The sequence below is a fragment of the Felis catus genome, chromosome F2 (assembly GCF_018350175.1).
Source record: "Felis catus isolate Fca126 chromosome F2, F.catus_Fca126_mat1.0, whole genome shotgun sequence".
Taxonomy (NCBI): Eukaryota; Metazoa; Chordata; class Mammalia; order Carnivora; family Felidae; genus Felis; species Felis catus.
This window is the reverse complement of record NC_058385.1, coordinates 38,284,983-38,297,048: the sequence shown is the minus strand read 5'-3', so window position 1 is coordinate 38,297,048 and position 12,066 is coordinate 38,284,983. Positions and strand designations below refer to the sequence as shown.

Here is a 12,066-nt window from a genome sequence, read left to right as displayed (position 1 = left end):
TAACACAGTAAAGCGCATTTCTCACAAAACTCTCCAAATCCAGTGTTCTTGGTGGGTAGCTCTCCTGTACATAGTGATTAGTGTCTCGAGATCCTTCTTTCTTGTACCATTTTCAACAATGTGACTCCCACGGTCTCCTTGGGGGTCATTCCCTGCCATCTCTCTTAGAGGAAAAAAGAGGGTTGCAGGATCATGAAAGGAATGTTTTTATGGGCCAGGCTAAAAGTACCTCTGTAATCTTCCATTGGCCAGAATTTGGACATATAACTATTCTTAAGTGTAAGGATGGCTGGGAAATGTGGTTTAGCTGGGTTTTTAGAAGGAGAAGGGAATGGATTTTGTCGATCAATAAAATTTTAAATTAAACTTATAAATAAAAATTTTAAGTGATAATAAAAAAGGTGAACTTCCCAGTGGAAAAGTGGTCAATACCAAGGACTACTAAAAATATTCAAGAATATTAAGAATCATTAAGGATAAAGTTAAATAAGTCACAAAAAAATCTACTTTTCATATTAAGCTGTCAATATTAAAAATAATGGTCCATGTTATTTTCCTAAGCTACTGAGAAATGGAGAGTCTCCATCACTACAAGTGAGGGTATAAAATGGTTCCAAGTTCCAGAGGGCAATTGACAATATATGCCCCCAAATTTTTACATGTGCATAGTCTCTGATCTGGCCTTCCATTCAAAAAAATTTATCATAAATAAATCTCAGAAAAGTGTTCAAAGATTGACTGAAGTCATCCTTGACTTCTGTTTTTCATACACTACATGAAATCTGTCAGGAAATCGTGTTAGATTTACTTTCACGGTATATCCAAAATCTGACTCCTTTTTTCCACCTTTAGTCCTTCTATCTTTCTTACCTACAGTCCAATTTTAACACAAAGAACACATTGTGATTCTTTTAAAACCTGAGTCGTTCCTCTACCCTAAAAGCCTCCAAGAGCTCCAAACTTTTCTCATCTCAGAGGAAAAGCCAAACCGGCTGCATATGATCTACCACACCCAGGTCAATGGCAAACTTCTCTGATCTCATCTTTTACTCCCCCACCCCACCCCCACTCCCCAGCTCACTTTGCTCAGGCCACACAGGCTTCCTTGCCATTCCTGCACATGTCAACTGTGTTCCCTCCTTGGGACCTTTCCGTTCACTGTCCCTATCTCTGCTCAGACATCAGGGAAGCCTACCAAATTCCTCCATGCAAGAAAGCAATGTGCCCCCTCTACCTCTCTCTCTCCTATTTCCCCTTACACCACTTGATTTCTCCCCGTCACATTTATCACCACCTGATATATTACATATCCTTGTTCACCTGAGTGTTACTGGTCTTCAGTTGTAATGAGGTCAGGGGTTTTGTAACTCCTAGAAGAGTGCCTGGCACATGGAAGTCATTCAGTAAGTGTTTGTTGAATGAGTGAATAAAATATTGCAAAATTTCTGAAACATTAAAAAATAGGGGACTGGTTAAATAAACTGGATGGTGCACTTGAGGGTCAGACAGACCCTCTGTCTGAACTTCTGCTAAGACAGAATCGAAAGCCTAGACGTGCAGAAAATAAAACTAGAATGTGTTTTGTATCTCCTAGGAGGAAATTCTGGGAATACCAATTTCTAAAGAGGTAACAGTTACTTTTCTTACCCAACTGGTTTCTGAAACCATAGGAAAAGGAAGTTTCTCATCATAAAACGTGTTTTTGCGTTTATCGACTGCTCCTGTGGTCTCAAATGGGTTTCTCTGTGAAAATGGGTGTTTCCAAGGGCAAAGAGGATTTTTAAAAAGCAATCTTATTTAGTGTGCTGGAGTGTCCATAGGAAAATGCCTGCAGACTGCTTGGTTTAAAGAGCAGAAATTTATTTCCTCACAGTTCTGAAAGATGGGAAGTCCAAGATCAAGGTCCAACAGGGCTGCGTATCTGATGAGGACACTCTTTCTGGCTTGCAGATGGCTGTCTTCTCACTGTGTCCTCAGTTGGTCTTTCCTCAGTGCAGATTCATCGAAAGGGAGAGGCTGAGACAGAGCAAGCACGTGTGCGTGAGCACAAGCTCAGGTATCAGACCATCAAACCTATTGGATTAGGGCCTCACTGGTATGACCTCATTTAACCTTAATTACCTCTTAAATGCTGTATCTCATCTTTGTAGTCACAGCATTTAGTACTAGATACTTGTATTTATTCGTCAAAAATGTTTTAGCCAAGGAAAGCTTGAATTTGGGGCAGCAGTCGTATATATTTCTCTATCTCTGTATCTCTGTATCTATCTATCCACCTATCAATCATCTATCCATCTATCCAACTTACTAAACAAATGTAACTCAGTGAGGTACAAATAAGAAATGGTTATAGTCTCCTCCAAATACTGCCCTTAAAACAGCCATTTTAAATCCCGCCCCCCTGCACCCCCACCTCCTGTCACAGATATCTTGTCACATCTGTAGGTTCTATAACTTCTTGGTCAATTTCAGTGATTAAAAATCCACTCAGTCTATAACTCCAATTTCATATCCAAATAAAAGATTTCTTTTTTCTGTCATCTGCTAGCATGGCGGTTTGGAGGACTGGAAATGGGGAGAGGGTATGGCCTTCTCTTTACCTCTTTCCCATTTTCTACCTTGGAAGGAAGAGTGTAGTTTACTTCTGGGCTGTAGGTCCTTCCTTCCTTTTCTGGTTCCTAGCTTCTCCAGGGAGTGGACACGGGGAGGAGCCAGAGGGATTAAAGGGGCCATCATCGTCATCTTCCTCAGGCTGTTTGGCACTCACTGTTGGACCAACACCACCCTGCCATTGACAATGGTCTCTCCATAGCAGGTATTCAGATACTGGATTTCCAGAGGAGGCACAAATAGGAGTTCTTTAGGGGCCTTCCCAGTCCACAGTGTCTCGTTTAAATTTTTCCGACTCTCCTCAGCTCTTGCACTAAGTGGCATACTCCTGAACTTTTTATTGCCGGGGGACTTTTTTTTGCCCAGTAGTTAGTTTTGTGTGTGTGTGTTGGTGTGAACATGATGGCACAAGCCCAGCTTTGTGGTACTCACTCGGCCTACCAGAAACTCACATTCTCATCAAAGCAGAAGCGATAGCTGGGCTACACCACAAGCCTTCCTGTTTCTCTTACTGACATTCACCAATTCCTTTTTTCCTGTTCACGTAGACTTTAGGAAGATGGACTGGCCTGTGTCCTAATTTGAGGTATGAGTAGAAAACGGAGTGCAGGCACCCCCAGACTTTGCAAGTAATTCTCTTACAGCCCTTCTCACTTGGCCTTTTGGAAACGGGCAGGGAAAAGCCACAGTAGAACTTTGTTAAGCCAACAATTTATGACTCCAGTGATTCTCATTTTTTCTCCTCCTTCTCTGGCTTATATGATTTGGGATAATTGTGGTTATTGAGGGGCCAGTGCTGCTGATTTAGTATGTGCAAATACTTACTGCTTCTTTATCTTCAGCTTTGGACCCTGGCTGTCAGTTTTGGGTCAACAGGGAAAGTTCTACACAAGTTCAGGTCACATATCCTCTCTTGAACTTCATTTCACTCTTCTCTTTTGGAGGGTGCTTATAAACCTTGTGTCTTATTTTAGGCATATTAGCATACTATGAGATGCAGGACAGCTATCCCCCATTTTGCTGATGAAACTGAGATAGTGACTGGCAATCCAGGACAAATTAACTGAAAACTCTTCTGTGACCACAGTCAAGCCTGCACCCCTCCTCGACTGTGTTTGCAAAACGTAGCACCTTTTTCAACTCCGGAACATGGCATTGTTCTTTTGGGCTTACAAGTTTGTCTGCTGGAGAAGCGAACAAAAACCCTTGGAGCTGAAGGCAAACCTCTTTACCCTAGACATGGTGGAGTACCCATCCTTCAAGTTTCCCTCACCTAACACCCAGGTTCCTGCCTTCCCAAGCCCCACAGTGATGAAGGGGCACTGATATTTCATTCTGCATGTGAAATATAAATCCCTGTTTCCTTGGATCTGACAGCGTTCCTCAACGTTTCTTTAATAGGAATTTCCAAAGGACCTGGGAACCTTTATGCTTAAATACAACCCCTTCAGGCCTGCTGAGATGCTCCAGAGTTCTTGCATTGAGCATGCAGGCTACACACTGAGATGCTACCCTGTGTAACTATAAGTTAAGTATAAATGAATTAGTGAGTTAAAAATATAAACAGGAGTGCCGGGCTGGCTTAGTTAGAAGAACATGCAACTCCTGATTTCAGGGTCATGAGTTCAAGTCCCACACTGGGCATGATGCCTACTTAAAAAATATATATACATATAAATATATATATATACACATATAAATATAAACATAAAAATATATATGTTTATATTTATGTATACATATAAATATATACATATAAATAGTATATATATGTATGTGTATATATATGTATATGTATATTTATATATACACATATAAACATACTCAGGGGCACCTGGCTGGCTGAGTCAGTGTAGCCTGCAACTCTTGATCTTGGGTTATGAGTTCAAGCCCCATGTTGGGCCTCGGGGTTACTTAAAAAAAAAAAAAAAACAATAAACAAACAAGCAAAACCATATATATGTGTGTGTGTGTATGTGTGTGTGTATGGATTAAACATATATATATGGATTAAACATATATATACACACATATATATACATATATACATATGTGTGTGTAAATATATATGTGTATATATATGTATATATGTGTGTGTGTGTATGTGTGTGTGTATATATATATATATATATATATATATATATATATATATGGATTTCCAGAGAAGGCCCAAATGTAAGTTCTTTAGGGGCCTTCCCCATCCCAGTGTCTTGTTTAAATTTATATATATTGTGCTCCTAGTATATACAAGACCATTGTACTCCTAGCTTAGTTCAGTGATGCTTATCCCCTGGTTTCCCTTCTAATAGAGTTAAAAAGGGAGAGCAGTAAAAAAAAAAAGAAAAAGCTTATATTTATAGCAAATCTATGTGCCAAGCACTGATAGTTATTTATATTCCATACATTTTCTCATCCAATCATCATAAATACCCTATGAGTTGGTATTATTTTCTTTGTTTTACAGACTAATTCAACAAAAGAGGTATAGAGAAGTTAAATTAACTGAACTAAGATCACTATTTAGAGGTACTGAATTCAAATTATATACAATCATATTGAAATATAATTGATCTCCAAGCCCGCCCCCCCCCCCCAGCACAGAGGAGAAAGATGGAGACATCAAGGTGACCAAGTGGAGGTAGCATGTTGTTATGCGCCAAGGAGAGAAATTATAATCCTTACAATAACATATTTAATATGAATATGCTTTACATTGCATAGATATTAATAAAACATATTTCTTAGATGGACTTTAATGTTTCAAATTAAACTTCTTCCCCAAAACATGATGTTTCTTGAGGAACTCTCCTTTGCCTTTCTCACTGCTTTTCTTATGTCAAATACTGTTTTAGCTGTGTTGGGTCATTATACAGTGACCTCCCTGCATTCATGCCCCTCTGTATGTGACACTGCCACACTTCCCATCAAGAGACTGAATTTATCCCTCTGCTCGCTTGAATGCGGGCTGGCCTTATGACTTGCTCTGACCAGTAAAGAGTGGTAGAAACAAGCTTGTACCTGTTCCAAAACTGGGACCCATGAGGCCTTGGCAGCATCTGCCTCTGCCCTGTGGGAGCGCTATTCTGAGAGTGAGTTCAACAAAGGTGCCCAGGATGAAAGCGAGTTTGGAGAGCGAGGATCAGCCAATCCAGCTTTCTCAGCTGAGTGCAGTCACCAGCGCAACCACCAGCTGAATGCACCTTTCTGAAAAATAACGCATTGTTATTTCAGTCTCTAAGTTTTAGGATGCTGGATTCTTCCAAAGCAATAATAGGTTAACCAGACAAAGTGGGATGGACCAGAAGTACAAAGTAATAGATTAATTCAACAGGAATGAGTAGCTAAAGTACAAAGCAATAGATAAATGTAAGAGAAATTAGTATTGTTCCAACAAAACCCAAAGCACACGGCAGTCTTCAGGCCAGGCAGCGGGTGAATGCTGGAAGGGGCAGAGACAAGACTGTCGGTGAAAGCTAGAAAAGCAGGGAGGAGATTGCTTCTGGAGACCAGAGGGCAGAAAGTAGACCAATTAACTCTTGTCTGTGGTACCTTGTAAGGTAGTAAACATACCTAATGAACTCGTTGATTTCACTAATGTCATTTCCATGTAGAACACAGAAAGTAACAATTAGCTTCTTTTAGCTCTCTTTGATGGGAGGTGGCATTTTCTATTGCTGCCATAAAAAATTACAACAAACTCAACAGCTCAAACAGCATACATGTATCATTTTACAGTTCTGTTGAAATCCAGAGGCAGTAAAAATTAAAACCAGATGAGTAAAATAGTATTTAGCTAGAGTTTATTGTGCACAAAAGAATAGCTCATGAACTAGGTCTTCAAATCCAACACTGAGATGAAGCTCAGAGGCAGGATGTCAAAGGATGGCTTATAAAGTGAAAATGAGGAAGTTGTTTAATCTTTACAATGACTGACGATCATAATAGGGGTTGATCATGAAGAGAGGCCTCTGAGCCTCTAACTTTCTTTGGACAGGAAGCAGGAGGCAGGCTGAGGGAGATACAAGAATATGGTAGAAGTGACATTATTTGAGACGCAGAGCCTAGATCTGGAAAAGGTGCCATAGCTTCCACAGTCACCCTCTCACCCTTCAAATACTGCTGAGACTACCAGGTATATGAAGAAGCCTGGAATGACGGACTTTGAAGAGCTGAAGAGAGACAATCTGCCCCCACTCCCCCACCCCCATCCAAGCTGCCTCAGTTGAGCTAGCCCCTAGCCAATCTGTTAGATGAATGCAGCTTCCTGAATACAAGCCCAGGCAAGACCAATAGAATAACCACACAACTACCTATAGAGTCATGAAAAAATAACAAATCATGTTGTTTTAAACCACTGGATTTGGGTATGGTAGGTTGCTCAGTAGTAGGTAACTAAAATTGTAGCGTAAGTAGCTTCAGTAAGTAGTAAGATACAGCTTTTACTAGCTCACACATTATCTGTTTATATTGTACTTGTATCCCAAAAGACACATTACCTCATTTCCTGAGTAGAGATGGAAAAATATTATCATCATAAAATGCCTTGGATTGATAAGAATTATTTAATGTTTATTGAGTAACCATAAACTATAGTATTATTTTTAAACTAGAATGAAGTGATACTCACCTAATAAAAGTGTTTTGTTTGTTTGTTTTTGTTTACTTTTTACGAAACTTCGCATTGCTGCAAATATACTCTTGGTTTACCCTCTACCTTGTATAGTGTGAGAAGAGTGATTTCCACTAGCTGTGTCACCCTCTAATGAATTCTGAAATAGATAAAGAAGCCATATAAAGAAGGAAAGAAGGAAAGAAAGGAAGGAAGGAAGGAAGGAAGGAAGGAAGGAAGGAAGGAAGGAAGGAAGGAAGAAAAAGAAAGAAAGAAAGAAAGAAAGAAAGAAAGAAAGAAAGAAAGAAAGAGAAAGAAAGAAAGAAGAAAGAAAGAAAGAAAGAAAGAAAGAAAGAAAGAAAGAAAGAAAGAAAGAAAGAAAGAAACCTTTTTACCTGGACAATAAAGGGACTCTAGTTGAAGAGATAATAATGGAACAGTAAAAACGGTGGTCAGATGGCAACGCTGTCATCTTCATCAAAAAAATCACAAGATGCTCCATGTTTTTTCCGCTAACAATTTACTTTAGTAAGATTCTGGCACTGTGGAGGATTTACTCATACACTCGTTTGCTTATTTATTTGGCAAATATTTATCGAGTGGCTCTTAATGAACCAGGCATTGTGTTAGATACTGGAGATACAAGAGTTAATGAGACAGTTATGGTTTCTGACTCACAAAGTCAGTGGGGAATAAGGGGGAGGTGGGTAATAGAAACGTAAATACACTGTTACAATCCAGTGTGATAGGCCCCAGGACAGGACGCTAGAGTAATAGGATTTTGTTGATTCTTCTTAAAAGTTTCTTTAACTCAATAGCTTCTTTCACTGCACCGTAAAACAAAAACAAAAACAAAAACAAACCAAAAAGCCTGCCATTCATTTTTGTAAAATGTTCATTTTTGCAGGGAGCGCTACATCTTGACCTCTCACTTTTCAGGTTTCTGGAGATCTATAAACGCCCTTGGATTATATCGTACGGGGATCCTTATATTGTGTTGGGTCCTGATACTACTGACCCATAAAAGATGCTGCATAATAGAAAGCATTATTCTTTGATTTTCCCTTAGGATTTCCAGCTGATGCCTAAATGGATTTTTTGGAAGAAAGAGTATCTTCAGAGAGCAAAATGAAGACCCTTCTTAATGTAACATGAGAAGCAGTTTCAAATTTCTAAAGCCAGCTTTTCCTCCTGACCCTTTAAATCTACAGCTGGGACTACCAGCCTCATTTTTTATTTGTTTTCAACTGTGTTCCCACACAGACATCTGGAGGATAAAGACCACTGCCCCGTGTATTCACCTTTGTAGACCCAGGAAGCACATAATATATGTTTGTTCAATGGCTCCAAGAATTACTGCAGAAAAATTATCTTTTGATAATTTCCTATTGCGTTTCTGTCTGGCATACTCAAAACGTTGATTTTTAAGCCACTTTAGCCAACCACCAAAATAGGAGAAGAAAAAAACAAGAAAGCATGCCGGTAACTATGCCTAGTTTTTTTTTTTTTTTCTTACTCTCTTTTACATGTGAAAGATCATTCTAAAACGCTAGCTCAAGAAAAGTAGTTTTTAATTGCTTTACATTATTCATAAGCTTCATTATTGTATAAGGTGTCAGGGACAATATGGTCCAAAAACAAAACTATGAGGGCAACGTATTTTGTCAAATTAAACTTGTAAAAGCCAGCACACTATGCATCATTTCAGTAAGATACCGTTAGGAGAGTGCCAAACAGATACGAGAAAACAAGGACAAGCAAGGAATGGCACCACTCCTGCAGAAATGTACTTCGTCCTAGACAACAGATACTGAAAAGTGATTTTCCAACAAAAGCAGCAGCAGCCCTCAAGAAGGAATTGATAACCCTAGGAGTAAGCTTTCTTCCCTTAACTGCTGCAAAGTTGGACGGCACAGAATCCCTCCTCCTCCCCCCGCCCCCGCCCCCATCTTGGAGCTGAACTTGAGATCCGTGTTTGCTGTAGTTTTTCCGCAGTCAAGGCCTTTTCTCTTACCCCCTTTCAGGTTGCTCTTTACCCTTCTTCCTCTTCTTAGCTAAGGAAACGTAAAGTACAAAGAGAGAAGAGTTGCAGCCCCTTTCTCTCGCCTCCCCCGCCCGCCCCTCTTTCCTTGGCTCCGCACCTTCCCTTCCCCGCCTTCCGGGGGCAGCCCTACTGTGTTCCCAGGCTCCCGCTCCTCCCCTTCTCCACTCCTCCCCTCCGCCCCTCTCCCGGGCTCCTTCTTTCTCGCTCCCCTCCCCTCCCCCAGACTGGCTTCCCAGCGCGCTTCCCTTCCCCCGCCTCTCGGTCCCGCACCCTCCCCTCCCCCCGCCTCCTGCCTTGTGACACAGCCCGGGTCTTCCCGGAGGCGGCGGCAGCAGCAGCAGCAGCGGCAGCGGCAGCAGCAGCAGCAGCAGCGGCCGCGGCAGTAGCCACCACCTCCGCGGGCGCCGCAGCCCCCGGCTCAGCCTCCCCCCGGCCCCGCCGCCGCCGCAGTCATGGCTGCTGACGGGGTGGACGAACGCTCGCCGCTGCTGTCAGCATCCCACTCGGGGAATGTCACTCCCACGGCCCCGCCGTACTTACAGGAAAGCAGCCCCAGAGGTAAGGCCAGCATAGACCTTTCTACTTCGTAAGGAAAAGCCTAGAATGTGAAAGACCAGGGAGCTGTAGCTCCGAGGCGGAGGCGAGCCTCTCACTTGGGCTGGGAGAGAGGGATGCTGACTGTGCCTTCCCAAGCCCGAACCTGCTTGGCTGGGAGCTTCCCCGCAGGGCTTTTGGTGGGGTGGGGTGGGGTGTGAGCGTGAGTGTGTGTGTGTGTGTGTGTGTGTGTGTGCGCGCGCGCGTGTGTATATTTCACCGCTTCTCACCCGCTGGGTGTGTGTGGGGACCGTGTGGTGTGTGTGTGTGTGCGTGTGTGTGTGTGTGTGGCGCGCGTCCGTCCGCGTGTGTGTGTGTGTGTGTGTGTGTGTGTGTGTGTGTGTGTATTTCACCACTTCTTGCCCAGGGGTACAGGATGTGACATGAATTTCCCAAGCTGGGCTTTACTGTTTTAGAACAGCCCCTAAGTGCAGCTGGAGGAGGTGCAAATCTTTCACAATCATTCACAAATCCTTTCAGGTTGCTGAGAAACCCCTAGTACTGCTCACCTTGGGATCTGTCCTTGAAAGGGCTTAGCTTGAAAAATGTGCATCTCCTCCTGTTCCCCCACCAGTGCTCTGTTCAATCAGGGAATTGTCTCCCCAAAAGGAATAGAATTAATCAATATTCCTAATATGTCTGAAATTCCTGCCCTTCCCTGTTACTCCTCTTAGTAAGGAGTATGTGTTAGCTTTAATGGTGAATGATGAAGAATAGAAAGGAAGATGTACTATTTTTTATGCATGTCTGGGTGAGATTGAAATGAACTTACTTCTAAAAGTAACCCAAGTTAATCCTGCATGTATTTCTATTTATTTACTGTTCAGGATGGAATCAGAAACAATTTGATAGCGGTGGGATTTGAAGAAAGAAGTGTGTGGGTGGGGGGAGGTGTTTAGCAAACTCTTCAAAGATCTTTGTTTTAAGCCTTGTAGTCGAGTTCTATAGTAGAGAGAAGGTGGAGTCAGGACTTAAGAAAATGGAAGACAAGACTTTAAAAAACCACTTAGAGTAATGAATGGTCAAATATGGCACTTGCCAACGTAGCTTAAGTACATCTCTCTTTTTGGCTGAATTTGAGAGGAGTTTAAAAACCCAAGGAGACAGATGTTAATGCCTTTGAAAATATGGGCAGATCATGTTTCTTGTAACACAACTTTTTCTAAGTTCAAGTCTGGAATTGGAGCGGTTGTGGAGCAGGTTCAACTTGTTTAGTGTTTAAAATTTCCACTTAATGAATTACAACAATCTAGATCTTAATCTGCACTTAACAAGAAGCAGGACAGAGGAAAAAGATGTTCAGCTGTGAATAATTCAGTGTGATCAATGAGTTAAGAAATAAGGTGCAAAATGGAGCAGAGACTCACCTACAGAAAAGCCACAAGTCATGTTTGTAGGTCCATGTTAAACTTGCATCAGAGGATACCAGTTGGGGGAATTTCCTTTAATGCACAAATTTGATATTAATATTTTACTCTTAACCTAAATTGGGTGGTCTAGAAGAAGTTTAACCACCTATAAATGAATGTTTCATCAAGTCACCGCTTGAGGCAAAATATTTGCAATTTATTAAAAGACAACCTTTGGAGTTAAGCAACTGTCCTATGACAGATTTTCATGTCCTCTATCTTGCATCTTTGTTTTTGTATTTTTAGCCACAGTGGCGAAATTATTCCACAAAAATAGTCATACTCATGGACCTGCTTGTAGAATTCTGTATCATTTGCCATGTATTTGTTTAATCTGATAAAACCCCTCACATTACAGAAGAAGTTGCAAAGTCCAGTTCAGCCACTGAGAAAAAGAAGTTTCATTCCAGATAACTTAATAACCGAAGAAATTCAATGTATTAACGAAATTCAACTGAGTAAATTTGAAAGATTTTATTGGCTTGGGGCGCCTGGGTGGCTCAGTCAGTTAAGCATCGGACTTAGGCTCAGGTCATGATCTCACCGTTGGAGAGTTCCAGTTTGAGCCCTGAATGAGGCTCTGTGCTGACAGTGGGGAGCCTGGATCCTGCTTCAGATTCTGTGTCTCCCTCTCTTTCTCCGCCCCTCCCTGCTCATACTTTCTCTCTCTCTCAAAAATAAATAAAGGTTAAAAAAATTGAAGACCTTACTGGCTTTATTTAATGATTCATGACTCGAGCAGCATCCTACCTAGCAGACAGAAGGGAGCTTCCAAAAGCTGTACAAAATGAAAGACTTCT

General features: G+C 41.5%; 1 protein-coding gene and 1 long non-coding RNA gene across 7 annotated transcripts in view; one reads left to right on the top strand and one right to left on the bottom strand.

The window, feature by feature from the left end:
* Positions 1 to 1,839: 1,839 nt before the first annotated feature.
* Positions 1,840 to 10,137, bottom strand: LOC109496092. Of its 2 annotated transcripts, XR_006592271.1 has the most exons (4): positions 9,804 to 10,137; positions 9,234 to 9,273; positions 5,629 to 5,814; positions 1,840 to 2,016 (listed from the first exon to the last, which is right to left on the bottom strand). It is a non-coding gene; the product is annotated as an uncharacterized LOC109496092 (long non-coding RNA). The 2 variants fall into 2 exon arrangements; XR_002739404.2 differs by lacking the exon at positions 9,234 to 9,273 and having other exon boundaries at positions 9,804 to 10,134.
* The window catches only part of PIP4P2 (phosphatidylinositol-4,5-bisphosphate 4-phosphatase 2), a 54,741-nt gene continuing 50,302 nt past the window's right edge, over positions 7,628 to 12,066 (top strand). For 2 of the 5 annotated variants that reach the window (XM_023248152.2, XM_023248155.2), the window contains exon 1: positions 9,247 to 9,821. In XM_023248152.2, coding sequence (XP_023103920.1) covers positions 9,716 to 9,821 — 106 coding nt within the window. In that variant the 5' untranslated portion in view covers positions 9,247 to 9,715. Of the gene's footprint in view, positions 8,702 to 9,246; positions 9,822 to 12,066 lie in introns of those variants that run through there. The other 3 variants (XM_019822876.3, XM_023248154.2, XM_023248153.2) reach the window with 3 other exon arrangements.